The sequence below is a fragment of the Convolutriloba macropyga genome, chromosome 6, assembly GCF_964194025.1.
Source record: "Convolutriloba macropyga chromosome 6, txConMacr16.3, whole genome shotgun sequence".
NCBI classification, from domain to species: Eukaryota; Metazoa; Xenacoelomorpha; order Acoela; family Convolutidae; genus Convolutriloba; species Convolutriloba macropyga.
Window position 1 is genome coordinate 59,988,625 of NC_134473.1, and position 18,371 is coordinate 60,006,995.

Sequence of the window (18,371 nt, forward strand, 5' to 3'; positions counted from 1 at the left end):
TCTGCCACTAAAAGTAGATAAACTGGAAAAATATGACAAATGCATCAAGAAACTGAGAAGAGAAAATTTAAAGAAAATTTCCGAAAGAGGGCTATAAAAAGGTCAAAACATTTTTTTGACTCTGGAGTTCTGTTTTGTAAACCGTCTTCAACATTTAAAAAGTTTCGTTGTCCAGTAAAGATAGATAAACTCAGAGAATGACGAAAAAATCGAAAAATGTGAAAACAATCGAAAATTTTAAATTGCAAGCTTCATTTAAAAAATTCCCTACAATTGCAAAATTAACAAATTACAAACTATTTTATTGCCCTTAGAAACTATGTAGCAACATACTAGCAAACCCTATAGGAGGTTCCCTGGCCACTGAAAAAAATTTCAAAAATTTAAAGAAAAAAATTACAATTTTATCAAAAAATTGGTAAAAGATATTAAAATGTTGAATACCATTCCATTGCCAAAAAATATTTTCAATAAACTGTTAGCAAAACCTAGATGATGCTTCTTGCCCCCTGAAAATTTGAATGTCAGAAATTTGAATGTCAGAAAATTTGAAAAAAAACCAAGTTTGATTTTAAAAAATTGGTAAAATTCATGAAGTTAAAATGTTAAAAACCACTTCATTGCCACTAGAAACAATGCAATAACCTATTATTAAACCCCAGAGGAGCTTTTTTGACATCGAAGTGTGAAACAACTCAAAAAATGACAAAAATTTTTAAACAATTTGAAAAAATTATTATAAATAACAGTGTTTATGTTTGGAGTAGCAATAGATATAGCGCTCAAAGTGGCCGTAAAAAGCAATTACGTCTTGCAAAAGACATTATCAACTTTAATAATTTTCAGACTGGTCTGACAAAAATCCAAAAAATGTGAAGTGTGAAACAACTCAAAAAATGACAAAAATTTTTAAACAATTTGAAAAAATTATTATAAATAACAGTGTTTATGTTTGGAGTAGCAATAGATATAGCGCTCAAAGTGGCCGTAAAAAGCAATTACGTCTTGCAAAAGACATTTATCAACTTTAATAAATTTCAGACTGGTCTAACAAAAATCCAAAAAATGACGAAAAAGTGCTAAAATTTCATTATTTTAGGCTCAAAAACTCCCAAAAATGACCTTATAACCTTGAATTACGGCCTTCCCAGTAGCTTCACCACTCTGAGTACCTACTACTAAACGCGGACCTCTAATGAAACTTGATGCCCGCTGAGCTTTACCTGTTTATCCCGCCTTGAAAGCTCAAAGTCATGAAAACGGGTGTGAAAACATCTTACAAAAATTAAAAAAAGACAGAGCACCAATACAATCCAATACTTGGATTGTAAAAAAAAAATAGGAGCGCTATAATAGCCGGCTGAGAAGATGAGGGCGGCTATTAAAAAGACAAAAGCCAGTGAAACTTTTCTACTATGTAGGAAGACAACAAAGAGATCAGAAAATGCGGCAAAACAAAAAATTTTTAGAAAGGTAGATTTAAAATTGTGAAAAGAACGCGCTATAAAGTGAAGCAATTAAAGTCGATTACCGTCATTAGAAGGTGCGTCAAACTTGTCCCTAATGATAATGAGTGACAATACAGTAAAAACAACTTAAAAAACGGACAGAGCTCAAAAATTCCTTTATAACTTTTGTAAACAGGTAGCGTCAAAGTTGCGAAAACCAAACGCTATGCAGGGAAACGATTGATGGCATTTAATCCCAGTGAAAACACAACAAATATGAGACCAAAGTGGCAAATACAAAATTGGACAAAATGGACAGAATCATTAAAACGAAAAACTGTCCATCGAGAGGTAAACTCAATTGCATACCATCACCATTACAGCGCATATAAAACAAACATAAGCAACTGACGTCAGGCGAATTGCTCTCAAACTCTCAAGTGAGCGGTTGTCTTTGGAAGTCGACAACTGCGGCTAAGGGATGCTAGAATTAGGGGGTTTTAGAGGGCTGGACGAGGGTATTGGGTTCGAGTCGCCAGGTGGAGGAGGGTCAATGGACGGTATGTTGTGGTGCTGGTGTGTGTTTGGGTGAGGGGAGGGGATTGACTTAAGTTCACACTTTTAAGCTTCAGAACCTCCCCTCACACCATGAACGTGTCTCCAACATTTTTCGAAGAATTGCATAGAGAACTGTAAGGCGTAAAGCTCAAAGAGATCTGCTGAGCCACCTAAATCCTTCTGCGCCTTACCTCTTTTTCACATTTTTGAGGATCAAAAATTAATGGAGTAAGAAGAATTGTTCAAGCAAAAAATGACATTAAAAAGACCACCGGCCTAATAAAAATTTTGGCGAGCATTTAAAAATCCGTGAAGAATTGTTGAATACCGTTGAAATTGCTCATCGTTGGAAAAATACCTCAAAAATTTGCTCAATAAAAATTGCTCACTTTTAAATCTTTATTTTAAGTTTTAGGTCTGAACTACTTGTTTTTTCACTACCATCACCACTCCAGTATGATTGAAACCAGTACTCAATGTAACTTCATTAACAGAGGCCAAAATAGTGGGAGGAGACCTGAAAAAGACCGCGTAAACAAAGCAGAGCATCTAGTAGACAAAAAATAGTTTATTTTATACGTTTTTGTCACAAACTCTGTTTCTTACATCTTCCGTTATCACGAAACGTCTGAATTCTGGAAAACCAAAAAAAAAAGAAACTTGCCAAATTGTTAGAGCAGGGAAACGATAAATTTAAAGGCCTTGAGTATATAATCGATGGCATTATTTGATTTTACGAACAACCAAAGAGCCGAAAATAAATGCACGGTGAGCAGCCAAAAATCAGAATGCACGAAGCGACAGAAGTCTACAGCAAACGTGCAGCAAAAAACACTACAATTTACACTGAACGGCAAAGTCAAGGTAGGCAAAGTTTTTCAACGAATTAAAAATTCAATTTCAGAGGCAAAATTCCATGTTGATGAGCTCAATCCAAGTGTAACTGTTAAAAGAAAGTTTCCACAAGATGTTATATGTTTTCAGGTTTGTTCAACTATGGCTTAGTTTGAACCTGTGTTAAACATTAGAGAGAACAGGTGTGATTAAATTGTGACAAACTTCTTTTTTGCTGTGAACCTTGGATGACGTTTATCAACTTAACATTGGGTTTTCTGGTTAAGTGAACGTTGTGTTTTATCAAAATTTCAGAGGTAGCCGATCGGACTAGTGTAGGGAATCAATGGAAAGTGTTTTCAAAATCTGATTTTGGAGTAATAGTGCCTTTAGAATTGGATTTTTATTTAATAACTCTAGGGGTGCAAACTTACTTCTGCCGTTCAGTATATTTGTAAAAGGATCTGATTTGTAAAACGCAATTGTGCCTTAATTGCTGTTCTTGTTGCTATATAAACTGAGTACACACATGATTACTATTTGATTCATCAACGAATTGAATTGTTATAATAGTTGCTTCGAACTTTGTTTGGGAGAATAAACAGACACACAACACCAAAAATTAGTATTTGTCACAGAGTGTCAATTGAAATTTTACTTGAACAATGAAAAAATGTGACGATCTATTATTTACATGCTTGAAAAAAAATGGTCTGCAACAGAACAACGTGACGAGCTCGAGTATCAGTTTGCCACCAGTTCCGGAATTTTTCTACTTCCCTTCGAATCAACTTATACATATTGTCACAGTCAATTAACACTATTACACTATTTCTGTCCAGAAAACTTTTTAAATAGGAATTAGAATTAGAAATTAGATCTGTGAGAAGAGAGCGACGATAAGTGATATCTGTATTAAAAGGCACAACTATTAATAAGCTTAGCTCCATTATATGAATACAGTTTGTTACGATAAATGGCACTACTACACAACATTACTGCAGCTCAAAGATAAGTGGAGTTAAACTTTAGAAAAATATTTACAAATAATCTAATGAAGCAATTGTATTTACATTAATATTCTGAAAATTGTTGACATTTGATATCGATGAGTAAAATATTAAATCTTTTAGATAGACAATCATTCAAGTTTTAATTTGCATTTATGCAAATATCCCATCAAATCAAGAACAATTCAATACACATTATTTCGAAAATGAAGAGACCAAGCCCAACTTGAGAGTATTTCAAACATTTCAGGATAGGATCATTTTAAAAACTTCTGAGGCCCATCAACTGAAATGCTACATACGCATCTTTTCCTGTTAATACCCTCCAACCCCCTAGCGCTTTGTGGCCAAAAATTTTACATAATCATAACCACGCGCCATTTTGACACAATTATAAATTAGATCAATTATCTAATGGAGTGAACTATCTTATTTCGTATTAACGGAAAAGATCTCTGTATTCTACCAATTAAAGTCTTAATTCATGCAGGAAAGAAAGCTAATGTGCACTGCAAAACGGAACATCATAGAACCCTGCGCCGCAACACCGAATTAGGAGACGATTTCCATTATTACCAACCCTCACACTTTTTGCGACCCAAGTAAATTATATACCAAATACTTAGCTAATCATAAGTAAGGTCTACACGCGCCGTGATTGGGGGTTGCAAATTATAATGCAATTTCAAAACTGTGGGGTTGGGGACAAAAACAGTAAAGATCCACGAAAAGGCTGGCAATAGACAAAATCCCGAAGTTCAAGTTTTTCACGGTCATTCAGCTAAATTCACTCTCGAGGCTTTACATCCTCTGGTGTTCTAGGTGGCAGAATTGGTAAGTGGAGTGCCAGAGGGTCCCTCAGACGTTTCAGGTCCAATTCAATCTGGGCAATTTGGTCTCTAAGATCGTTGTACTTGATGACGTCAAACTGCTTCTTCTTGGACCCTTTGTAGAAACTAATGAGGAAGGAGCGATCTTTCACGTCAGGCAGTATGTACTCCTGTAGAAATAACATAAATAACAGTACACATGACCGTTCTTAGTGCGAGTTGTACAAGTTTGTGAAACGTTGACAAAAATGAGTTGAGCTGAGGAAAAACACTATCACAACTCGATTCGAAACTGCTGACATACGAGATTTTCATTAATACTAAACTCCAACTCATTCACGCAACACTTACTATTTAAAAAATTTTAGTTTTTAAAATTTTAGTTTAGAAAATGTCTAATTTGAACAATTTTCAGATTACGCTGTTTCGTTTGAATTAAATACTCGCGATGCACGAACTCTTTCAAGTTTACACCGTACACGCACCTGTCTCGTAATGAGGTAATAAGCATAGGCCACCATAGCTGTGAAGTATCCGGCAAAGTAAGTCACAGGTTCCATTATGTCCCACGAATACTCCCACCAGGTGAGACGTGCGAACAGACCGAACTGAAAAGCCATATAGGCACCACCCACCCACATCACCATAGCACTGCGCCACTCTGCGCTCGCTATCAACTCATTCTTAAGCTAAAATAGATTATCCAATGCCGCTGTGAACAAAAATTCTTTCAGAAGCCTATATTGTGTGCAAACTAATGTTTTTATAACTCATAATTGATTAATATGTCTAGAAAGAAGTGATGTTTTAAATTTCTTGAAATCTTTTCAAACACTTGAAATCGTTCTTGAAAGCAAGTTCGTTAAGTTTCAAAATAAGGAAGTTTGTATATTCGGTATAATTTTCGGATCCATTGCGCCCTCCCCAGCTTACACGTTTACCCCCCCCCCCCCCAACCGCACGTGCTATTTTCTACATAGTAACGTGGTATACTACAACACATAATAATAGATCATAATGGGAGTGGGACATGAAACACTGGGGGACAGACCAGATCCTAAACTTTTCGTTAGTCTTTACCTTTTCAAGTGGGGCGATTTCTAATTTAAGCTGTTCGAGTTCCTGTGCCAATCGTTTTTCCTTTCCAAGGGCGTGCTCTTCTGCGTTGAGAGTGGTATACATTGTGTAGATTAGACTCTTGGCATTGTCAAGCTCAGTCGAGTGTTCAGAGTCAAAAGCACCTTTAACAAAGCAATTAAATTCACACTGAATTCGTCCCTTTCAACTTTTAACCATTAATTTTATAGCACCTTTTAACGTTTGTGTATTAAATCATTGAATCATTAAATCATTAAATCCATTCGTCCCCCCTTCATCTTAATTGAAATATATTTTTACGAAATTTCGCCTTTAAGAAACTGCTACGTGTTCGAAAGAGTCAAAATATAGCTACAATAAATTTCAGGATTCGAAACCAAGGGAGGAACAAACATTGAAGGGAGGAACTAACCAAATGGCCCATTTACGGTGAAAAAGAACAGTGCCTCATTTCAGTTTTCCCAGGAAATTTAATTAAGTCAGAAGTAACTTCTATGGCTCAAAATTGAGAAAACCGGTGTACTCAAGAGAAGTTCAACAATTGCATGATCACTACACAAGAAAAAGTGTTAGAAAAAGGTAATACATAATTACCGTGCTTGGTAGCGGGCACATTGTATGTGTCTGAGTTGATCACTAGTTTGAAGTCACTCATCAGAAGGTCCCCCAGTTTGGTCGATTTGGATACTCGCACATCGCCTGAAATGAAACTCAACTTTAGAATTGGATCACGTTTTTCACATGTTCTTATAATTTTATGATGCCTCATAGATTATATTAAACTTAGGGTATACGATAGATATTAACGTACTGAAAAAATTAAAAGTTGTTACGTCAGCTGTTAAGTACCGCTGGAAGAAACTATATTGAGCACCAGAAAAACGATGTTGATAAATTGATATTCCTGATAGCTACAAAAAATTCGCTACAACACGAAAAATCAGTTGTCGAAAGAACAAAGAAACTGTGGTATAGAGGATCGCTGGCCAAATATCAAATCATATACCACTCTACCGTCGAAATAAAAACAAACTCACTAGTTGTGTAGATAGTTGCTCTGTCTATTCCACCATCCTCCTTTTGAATGTCTTGTAGCAAGTCACCCACTGTAGCCCCCACTGGCCGTAAAACAAACTGGCATTTTTCTCTTCTGGAGGGCAGAGGAATTGTTAGCACTGGAAGACCTCGCTCAACGCAAATTTCGGCTAAAATTAATCAGGTTACGTTGCATAATCTTATTAAATCTTAGCATTAATATTACCCAACTTAGTCAGTTAGTTTACAGTAAAATCGAAATATGTAAAAAAGAACTTGTGGTAATAATCTGGCCCTAGGTGGCTGCAGCCCAGTTGCAATCAATTCGTATAAAAACTTTGAAAGAAGCATCTCATCGCAAAAAAATGAAATGAATATCATTATTTAATTTTGTTTTAACTGACTAACTGGCTGGAATACTTTGACTATTCGACACGAGTTCCGACCATTTACTTGCCCCGGAAAACATTCCTGCCCCGAAACTCTTGTATAAGAGTTCTTATTTGGTCACTTTTAAGTTAAAAAGCCTGGAAAAAATTTTACATCTTGGGCTTCATGAACTGCACTCCGGGGTTAGTGAACTAATTCTATGACCTAAGCAACCCGGATGTATAAGATTTTATTCAATCAAATAATTATATCACACATGTTATTACGTTTTCAAACTGCCGAAATTTGAACGAATCAATAGGTTCAAGTGGTACCCATTGGGGTTTTTCCAAAGGAAAACAAGGAGGATTGGTATTGTGAGTTTGCACATAATATTGCGAACCGGCTCAACCACATTTTTGACTTTATTGCCTAACAAATGAGTAAGAGAAGGAAAAACAGATCAAAAATAATTGGTGTGTGAATTTAAAAAATCGCTTTCATTACGACGCAGAGGTATACCCAAATCGTCACGGGCAGATATGCCCGATGCGTGTATCTCGTGTTCGTTTTTACTATGCTAATACATTGAAAATGTAACAATATTGCGGAAAATATTTACTTTAGCAGAAACCGGCAAAATGGAAGGGAAATTAGCAACCCGTGTTTGCAAAAGTGTCCTAATCCTAGCCGCGAAATACAAGTACAAACTTTATAACCTATTATTCGCACGGCTTGTATCACGCGTCTGCTCCATATATGTATCGATTTTTTGCACGCAATGTATCTCGATTTCGCATATAATCCGCAATTAAGCCTAATTTAATTAGTACTTATTTAATTAAGCCTAACTTATTACTACTAGTAGTACTTTAGTACTACTTATTAGTACTATTCATTACTACTTATTTAAATCGGCCAGTCCCACATTGGTATACAAAGCCTTTGATGTGCGAGGAATTTTTCGGGAAAAAAATCAATTTTTGTGGTTGCATGTATTTAAAGCACTTTAAAACTTTGAAAGCTTCAATTAAATCTTTATTAAAGTGCTTATTGCATGCTCAAAATGCGCGCGAACAAAAGATACCTAAATTGAGCGGAAACGTGCTACAAGACTTGTAACCTATTTTTCGTTCGAACGTTCTTTTTCGCAAAATTGGCGGAACCCCTTTTGCGAAAAGTAAGATACAAAGGATGTCTCCTAATTTCGTTCATTGTATATATCTAAATTTCGAGCCAATTTTACTAAGACGGAAATTTTGGGGTATACCTCTGCGTCGTAATGTTAAACTCAAATCACTGAACAAAATAAATGCCTCATGGAGGGGCATTGATACGTGCCATTAAAAAGGCCAGGAGATAAGGCAAACAACCAAATCAAACAAAAAACAAAAATCATTATTACGACCAAACATCAATGTCCATCCATTTTTCAACAAGAAACTTAATAAAAAAGGTCAAACTAAACTAAACAAATTGAATTGCATTTCAGTATATATTTAAAAAAGGGGCGAAGTTAAAAAATACGTTCACAATTTTTGAAAACAACTAATTTTGAAGCCATGAAAACAATTAGCTATCAACTGAAATCATTAAATTGCTTCATCTATACCGCCATAGGACACCATTGAGACCTGTGGTGTTGAATTTTGGGAGACGACACCGAAGTCATTAAAACCTGAAAACCTGAGTTTTTTACTGAAAACATTATACATTTACTTGCTCAGTCTTCAATGACAATGGGAATGTTCCCATTAATTCCAGAGCACAAAGAGAACCAGATGTACAAAGAGTCCCCATCTGAGCAAGCAAAGATCGAGTCAACAATTTATATAACGGCACTAGCGGTAAATTGTGATACAGAGGGTTAACGGATCAAATTTGGTGCCATTTTTCAAGAAAAATGAAAATGCTGAATAGAGTTGGTTCAAGCAATTCAGAAACGTCCTGTTTTCCTTAAACGTATAAAAAATGCGACAATCATTAAAAATTCTATCATATTTTTCGCAAAATTAATCAAAATTTCAGCAGAAATTAAGAAAAAACTGAACAAAACAACCGAGGTGATAAAGCCTAAAAAGCGAAATTTAAAAAATCTTTTTAAATTGATACTCTACGTTTCACACGCTTTCTAATGATACCAGCCACAACTCTACGCCGAATATATCCGGCAAAAAGTGACTGCCGAAAATCCAGTTGAACATATAGTTCCTCCCCCTCTAAAATGAGTCGAAACAAGAACAAATTTTTCCTAATTCATTTATATGTATTACACAAAGAACAATGAGGCGGCAGAAAAACGGGCTCAAGAAAAATATTTATTTAAAAAATATATTCGAAAGAGATAGTGAACAAGTTGAAGGAACTTAAGAAAAATTCATATTCTGAGCCACTTGATAACAAGAGAATAAAGCTTCTGAGATTGAAACCTTTCTGAGAGTTGGAACGTCTCATTCACGAGATTAAGTTGTACTTAACTTAGCAAAGAAAAACAAAATACTACGGTGTCAACTAGGTTGACCCACGCAGAAAAATAACAGACTGCGTTGAAAAATAAAATCCATTGCATGAAACTGAGAAAGAGATCATTATGAAAAACTGAAGAATTCAATTACAAATCACTCAACCAATAACTTTGCAAAAAAGACGCAAGCCAACAATTACTTCAACATACATTTAATAGCAAATTGCAGCGTCATAATTTGCGCAGATTTCATTGAAATTAAAAACACTAAATTGACAGTTGATCAGCTTGATACTAATTTAAAAATGCAATGAACCCTGATAACTTCCAGGAAAATGAACAAAACAACTTTTGGTGTTTACCTGTTTTCGTTTGAATGCATTTTTAGCCTTATATGTTTTCTCGTCTTTATGTTGTTGTCTGGACCACCTCTTCAATAGTGGTGTCGCGTCGTTCACGCACCTTGATAATCTGGTGTTACATATAATAAGTAGGTGTCATCTGCGTAACTCATAAATGGTACGCAGATGACGGTAATGTGGCCGGTAGCCTTGAATCACTGCGAATCGTGCTCGACAAGCTCTTTGAACATGGCGGTGCATTTGCTATAATGTGATCAAATGTCATCTTATTACAAAACCTGAGTTTGTTCAGAAGGCGAGCAAAGTTTTTTCGGGATTAGATGTTGATGTTATTGAAGGTCATCGAGTTCTGGGTTCAGTTATTCGTTCTGATGAAAGTTGTAACGATTTTCTTAAAGAAAAGTCAATGAACTACTCTAACATGCTTGAGAAGCTCGCCAAACACAGTAAAGTGTCCCCTCAGAATGAGTACAAATCATTCACGAACGGATTGCAAAACAAACTGACTTTTATTGCTAGGACTACTCCAAACACGGACAGTCTGCTGAGGGAAGCCGAAAAAATAATTGATAAAAACCTTATACCTTCAATGTTGAATCATCCCTCTTACAATGACAGATACCGGAAGGTTTTCTCTCTTCCTCTTAAAGAGGGTGGGGTAAGCATTCTTCTTCATGAAGACAGGGCAAACGAATATGAAAGATCTATTCGGATTTGTGAGCCGTTACAGAACCATAGCGCCATAGATGCAGAGTTTCATCAGGAAAAAATCCTTCCAAAAATCAGATGAAAAACAGGACCAAGCTTGAGCGAAAAAGTTGGCAATGAAAGATCTCATCAATGATAAAAAGGCATATTCTCTAGATTTGGCTATGGAAAATGGAGCATCATGCTGGCTAAACGCACTTCCATTGAAATGATATCATTTTGATTTAACCAAGGGAGAGTTTAGAGAAGGAATTGCTCTTAGATATGGATGGGATCCCGTAAAATTGCCATCAAGATGCACATGTGGAGAAAACTTTAATGTAGCGCATGCTCTTCATTGTCCAAAAGGTGGCTATACGCACATAAGGCACAATGACATCCGTGACTCTTTTGCCCAACTGCTCAATGAGGTCTGCGATGATGGCGAAGTAGAGGCCTGTTTTCATTCTTTGCAAGGGGAAACCTTCGCAAATAGAACTACCACTATTGATGACGACGCTCGACTACATATCAAAGCTAATGGTTTTTTCGATTCACTCTTCAGCAGAACGTTCTTTGATGTGAAAGTAGTTAATCCGTATGTGAAGAGTTGACCAAGAAGCAAACCGGATTCCTACAAATATCACGAGTCCATCAAGAAGCCCATCAAGAAGCTGAAATACGAACAAAGGATAATCGATGTCGAGAAAGCCACCTTCTGTCCGTTAATCTTCTCGTGTACAGGAGGAGCTGGTCCGTCAGCATCAAAAGCCATACAGAGTTTGGCTTCCAGGATCAGCGATAAGAAAGAAGATTCATATTCGGACGTGATCACGTACATACGGACAAAATTAAGTTTTGCTCTTTTGCGTAGCTCCATACTCTGCCTCCGTGGCGCGCGCTCCATGTGCAGGCGCCCTGCAGTAGAAACGTCAATAGGAACCATTGTAGAGGAAGGGAGGCTGTTGTGCTAAATGCTCTATATTTTTTCTAATCTTGATTCAAAATCCCTACACATTATACTTTAACTGCTATTTACCATATCTATTTTGTTTATAATTCTGATGCTTTATTTTCTTTATCTCTTGCATCTGATGGTTCAATTTTTGACTACCGTCAGAATTTATAAATACACATAGGAGTTGACTTGCTGCCCCCGAGTTGACCGACTACCCTTTTAGGGGAGGGGTTTTCTCTTAATTGACCCTTTTAGTAGGTCGACTGTTGGTCTAAATTATTCTTAAATTCGTTCACGTTGTTACTACCAATCACAAAATTCGGGAGACTATTCCACTCATTGACAAGTCGTATTGCAAGAAAAATTCCTTTAATTTCCAATCGTGGGGTTAAGTTTGAATTGGTTATTTTAAAAACATCGATTAGTGCGCCTCGTTTCCGTTCATATTCAAATGATGGTAATTCAAGTTTTCTCAGTCTTTCATGATATTTTAGATTTCTCCGACTTTTGACTAATTTAGCTGCTCTTTGTAGTACATTTTCTATAATGACCTAATCTTTCTTCTTTTACGGATACACAATTTGATTGCAATGTCAAGATTTGGTCGTAACAGCAATTTCTAAAATTGAAGGAAGACTATCGTTAAGAAAACAATTTTCGGATAACCTCTAAGGCGCAGTTGGCTTTTTAAAACTTTCTTCTTATGTGTTAATCGAATCCCAGTTTATCGTATGAATAAACACGCCTGAGTCCTTTTTTTTTAACTGTTCGTAAGCTTTAATTCCAGAGCTGATAGTTTGGGTTTCAGGATTCCTTTTCATGTTTTAGGCAGATTCACTGTCGACTGACCCTGCAGTTTTGTCAGATCTTGTGGTTCAGTTTCATTATTTTTGGTCATGATTACAACGTAGAGTTTTGTGTCGTCTGCAATTAGGCACAATTTTGATCAAAAGAATTGTAGGTAAGTTAAAAAAAGAATGGTCCGATAACATACAAGGTGAACAAGATTGGTCCGAGGACTGAATCTTGATGAATTCGGCTCAAGGCGGATTTCCAGTTTGAGTATCTATGATGGTTACTCGTTGTTGCCCATTTGTTACCAAACTTCCAATCCATTTGAGTTGTTGTCCTTTTATTCCCAGCTGCATGGTGACGTTCAATAGACGCTGATGCGGTTTGCTGTCAAACGCATTCATGAAATTCATGTAATTCACATCTCCAAGGCTCGTGTCCAGTGATCAATTACTTTCAAAAGTTGTAACCTTGTATACCGTCCTGGTTTGAAACCAAATTGGTAATCGCTTCGGATGTTACAGCTCGTAAGATATTTCTCATCTATCTGATCAATTTTTCCATGATTTTATAACATATCGAAGTTACTGGACGGTTTTTTGGTTCCTCGGAAACTAGATCCCTTAAAAAGTCGTAATTGGCTTGTTTGTAATCACGCTGAGCCTCTTTTTGCTGGCCCAGTGAGCTATTCTTCGTTAGGACACCACTCTCATATTGATGAGATCGGGAATTTTATAGTGTGAGTAGTATATATAAGTGGTATAGTCATACTACGGGGGGGGGGGGGGACATTACATGTTTTAAGATAGGGAATAATCATGTATGCAAGGATAGATGGGATATTTGTACTTTTTGGCCGAAAATTCAATTTTCCGAGAACTTTTGAAAATTTTTCCTGGAGTTATGTCAGGTACAAAGAAATCGATTTTTGGGGGGGGGGGGGGGAATTTTTGTTCGGTTTTTTGACTTTTCGGCCTATTGGATAATTATTTCAAATTTTGCGCTGGCTTGAACTAATTTTGATATTTGTCTAGCCTAGTCACAGCTTTGTTTATTTAGCTTTCTTTATAGCAGTGTTGTTCACTACTGCAGTTTGCAGTGAGCGTATATATGAGCAGTTAATTAATTTGCTATTGGGATTACTCGGTATTTTCAGACACCTAACCACAACATTCGACATGATAAGTAATGCACTTCTAATTTTTATAAACCTGTCTTAATATTCCGAAAGTTTTAAATTTTATAAAGCATTTTATTAACTCGGTGCTTTCAGACGTCTGATTCCGGCAAACATTTTAGCGACGAGATACAAGTTAATTAAATAATTAGAGACTACATTAATTCGGTATTCTCAGTCGTCTAGTCAGCTGAATCTATGTGCCTCCTGGAACGAGGGGATAAAAGTAACAGTTACTCATTCTCATTTCTCCTAATTCGTAAACAAGTTGACCAGCTTTCAATAACATTTGTTTTGACATTCGAACCCTTGTTGCTCTGTGTTTCTTTTTTTTTGCTTTTGTTTACATTTGGTAATCAATCTTTCTTCTCTATTGACATGAACGTTTACGAAACAAACGCCAGTTCGATATCGACCAGTCAAAGTGCAAGTTCAGCTGAGGTTTTGGTGCCACCGAAAATTCGTTTCAAGAACTTGTGGAGGGTAAGTGAATTCGTTAACTAATGTATTTTGAGAATAATCTCCCGTGGTTTTTTGGGATCTCGATATCTTGGAAAACCATAGATGTCACTGCTCTTAAATGTCACTGAATTTTTTCAAAACAATCATGTACAAAGAAGCTACTCACCGGTGTTGAGCAAATGAAAGTTCACAAATATCCATTTGCAAATGAAAACTAATGTTTTTTCCAGCAAACGGAGCATTCTGGACCATCAACTTCTAACGAGATTCGCATCACGAGAGCTGCTCCATCTCTGCCAATTCATAATCGTGGTGGCCAGTGCGATGATTGTGCTCATGTATTGAGAATGAAAAAGCAGGCTCAAGTATACTACAACGCAGCCTCACTTAAGCTAAGTCAGGCTAGCGAAATGAACAGAAAGAAAGTTCTTCAAGCGAAAAAATATTACGATTGCGGAAGACTGTACTACACGGCAGCAGCTCGCAAATTCGACAAAGCAGCAAAACTAGACAAAGAAAACGTGGGACCAAATTGTCAGGAAAGTGGAAAAACGGAGAGAAAAGCGGCTCTAAAAGCCCGCGAGGCTTTGAAAAAGCAGATGAAAAGCAAGAAAACAAAAAATCAAGAAAAAGTTTGATAACTTTGTACTTCAACTAGATTGCTTCACAGGTGAACTATGTATCCCATTGTAACTTGTCCTTTTACTTTGAGATAGAAGAGCAAAACCTAATTTGCGAAACCTTGTTTTTATTTTGTATGTTAGAAACATTAGTTGATGTTTTAAAAAGATCGTGTTAGGTGCAAGGTCTCTTGCTGTCAGAAAAAAAATTAAGAATCATTACATAAGGGGTTTAGGGGATCCTCTTTAAAAGCAGCATCTATATGGATGCGAAAAGACATATGTATTGATTCCTATCCTAGCCACTCCCTTATCGATTTAAGATTGAGCACATTCTAGAAAGCCTGTAAGGCATAAAGGACATGCGAAGTTCTTGAGTGTTCTGTTCATAAGCTATCTGCTGCTTACCTAAGCGAGTTTTAACTTGTACATATGAAGAGTATTGGTGAAAAATAACTTGTGTATTGGATCCTAAGCTACCTGCTGATTACCTAAGCGAGTTTTAACTTGTATATATAAAGGATCTTGGTGAAAAATAACTTATGTATTGGATCCCAAGCCAACTGCTGGTTACCTAAGCGAGTATTAACTTGTACATCGAAAGAGTATTGGGGGAAAATAACTTGTGTTTTGGATCCTAAGCTACCTACTGGTTACCCAAGCGAGTTTTAACTTGTATATATAAAGGGTCTTGGTGAAAAATAACTTGTGTATTGGATCCCAAGCCAACTGCTGGTTACCTAAGCGAGTTTTAACTTGTACATATGAAGAGTATTGGTGAAAAATAACTTGTGTATTGGATCCTAAGCTACCTACTGGTTACCCAAGCGACTTTTAACTTGTACATATGAAGAGTATTGGTAAAAAATAACTTGTGTATTGGATCATAAGCTACCTAGGGGTTACCTAAGCAATTTTTAACTTGTACATCGAAAGAGTATTGGTGAAAAAGAACTTGTGTATTGGATCCTAAGCTACCTAGGGGTTACCTAAGCGAGTTTTAACTTGTACATCGAAAGAGTTTTGGTGAAAAATAACTTGTGTATTGGATCCTAACCTTCCTGCTGGTTGCCTAAGCGAGTTTTATCTTGTACATCGAAAGAGTATTGGGGAAAAATAACTTGTGCATTGGATCCTAAGCTCCCTAGGAGTTACCTAAGCGATTTTTAACTTGTACATCGAGTATTGGTGAAAAATAACTTGTGTGTTGGATCCTAAGCTACCTGCTGGCTACCTAAGCGATTTGTAGTTTGTACATGTAAAGAGTATTAGTAAAAAATAACTTGTGTATTGGATCCTAAGCTTCCTGCTGGTTGCCTAAGCGAGTTTTAACTTGTACATATAAGCAGTATTGGTCAAAAAGAACTTGTGTTTTGGATTCTAAGCTACCTGCTGATTACCTAAGCGAGTTTTAACTTGTACATCGAAAGAGTTTTGGTGAAAAATAACTTGTGTATTGGATCCTAACCTTCCTGCTGGTTGCCTAAGCGAGTTTTATCTTGTACATCGAAAGAGTATTGGGGAAAAATAACTTGTGCATTGGATCCTAAGCTCCCTAGGAGTTACCTAAGCGATTTTTAACTTGTACATCGAGTATTGGTGAAAAATAACTTGTGTGTTGGATCCTAAGCTACCTGCTGGCTACCTAAGCGATTTGTAGTTTGTACATGTAAAGAGTATTAGTAAAAAATAACTTGTGTATTGGATCCTAAGCTTCCTGCTGGTTGCCTAAGCGAGTTTTAACTTGTACATATAAAGAGTATTGGTCAAAAATAACTTGCGTATTGGATCCTAAGCTGCCTGCTGGTTGCCTAAGCGAGTTTTAACTTGTACATATAAGCAGTATTGGTCAAAAAGAACTTGTGTTTTGGATTCTAAGCTACCTACTGTTTGCCTAAGCGAGTTTTTACTTGTACATATAAGGAGTATTGGTGAAAAATTACTTGTGTATTGCATCCTATGCTGCCTGCTGGTTGCCTAAGCGAGTTTTAACTTGTACATATAAGCAGTATTGGTCAAAAAGAACTTGTGTTTTGGATTCTAAGCTACCTACTGTTTGCCTAAGCGAGTTTTAACTTGTATATATAAAGGGTCTTGGTGAAAAATAACTTGTGTATTGTATCCCAAGCCAACTGCTGGTTACCTAAGCGAGTTTTAACTTGTACATCGAAAGAGTATTGGGGGAAAACAACCTGTGTATTGGATCCTGAGCTACCTGGATACCTAAGCCAGTTACCTAAGCCAGAGTTTCAACTTGTATATATAAGGGGTATTGGTGAAAAATAACTTGTGCATTGGATCCTAAGCTACCTAGGGGTTACCTAAGCAAGTTTTAACTTGAACATATAAAGAGTATTGGTGAAAAACATCTTGTGTATTGGGTCTTAAGCAACGTCCTTGAGCAGTGTGGGAAGCAGAAGGCTGAGCGAAGCGGAGAGCAATCCAGGGAGAGCATGACGGAGAGCGAGGAGGGAGCAGGGCGGTAGATCAAAAGCTGGGAGCGAGGGTAGAGCAGAACGGAGAGCAAAGCTGAGAGCAAGTGGGGAGCAGGATGGGTATGGGAGCAGAAGCTGGGAGCAAGTGGGGAAAGAAAACGATGCTATGGTTAGTTCTGTTAAAACTTTCTATCTTTTTCACGGCAACCTTTTTTTCTAAAACTTTTTCCAATCTCCTCGGAAGGAATTATTCTTTCCACTTCATTAGATGCTGCTCTTATTTGTACAATTAGTTGTTCATGATTTCTATATTTTGCGGAATTTATTATAAAGTCTTGTCTGGAGAAACAAGTATTGAGATAAACAGTCTAAAGAGTAGCAGGAACTGTACTCGCTTGACGCCAGTAAACTCTTTGCCTTCTTGACTTTGGCAACCCCAATGATCAGGAAGAGGACCTTGCTGGTTTAGAGAAACCCTATTGCGAAAATTAGACGACACCAGTTCACAAACTTTTAACACGCACCACCATTCACAAACACTCACTGAGCTCACTTAGACACTTAGATCAGTTGTAGGGTAGATTATGACAGATTGCTACAATCAACACAGATGATCTACGGAGGTAACTATGAACATGTTTTTCGCGTCTCTATACCATGACAACGAGGAAAAAAACGCTTCTCTCCTGATTTTCAACGCGCACTTTTTCGCGCTTATCTTTTACGGTCTAAAACTTATTCATCCATTCCCCTGCAGACTACCTAATTGATACTTAGCATTTCTCAAAAGGGGTATAGCGGGTTAAAAAACTTAATCATTCATACCAGGTCCCCCCCTGCAGCCTACCTAATCGATACTTAGCATTTCTCAAAAGGGGTATAGGGGGTAAAAAAACTTATTCATTCATACCTGGTCACCCCTGCAGCCTACCTAATCGATACTTAGCATTTCTCAAAAGGGGTATAGGGGGTAAAAAAACTTATTCATTCATACCTGGTCCCCCCTGCAGCCTACCTAATCGATACTTAGCATTTCTCAAAAGGGGTATAGGGGGTAAAAAAATTATTCGTTCATACCTGGTCCCCCTGCAGCCTACCTAATCGATACTTAGCATTTCTCAAAAGGGGTATAGGGGGTAAAAAAAACTTATTCATTCATACCTGGTCCCCCCTGCAGCCTACCTAATCGATACTTAGCATTTCTCAAAAGGGGTATAGGGGGTAAAAAAACT

At 36.9% G+C, this 18,371-nt stretch overlaps 1 protein-coding gene across 1 annotated transcript in view; it reads right to left on the minus strand.

The window, feature by feature from the left end:
- Window positions 1–3,687: 3,687 nt before the first annotated feature.
- LOC142341099 (calcium uniporter protein, mitochondrial-like) overlaps window positions 3,688–18,371 on the minus strand; it is a 28,948-nt gene continuing 14,264 nt past the window's right edge. Inside the window, exons 3-7 of the mRNA XM_075391977.1 lie at window positions 6,816–6,983; window positions 6,373–6,477; window positions 5,761–5,921; window positions 5,166–5,369; window positions 3,688–4,850 (exon numbers count right to left, since the gene is read on the minus strand). Of these exons, the coding sequence (XP_075248092.1) occupies window positions 4,638–4,850; window positions 5,166–5,369; window positions 5,761–5,921; window positions 6,373–6,477; window positions 6,816–6,983 (851 nt within the window). The 3' untranslated portion in view covers window positions 3,688–4,637. The remainder of the gene's footprint in view (window positions 4,851–5,165; window positions 5,370–5,760; window positions 5,922–6,372; window positions 6,478–6,815; window positions 6,984–18,371) is intronic.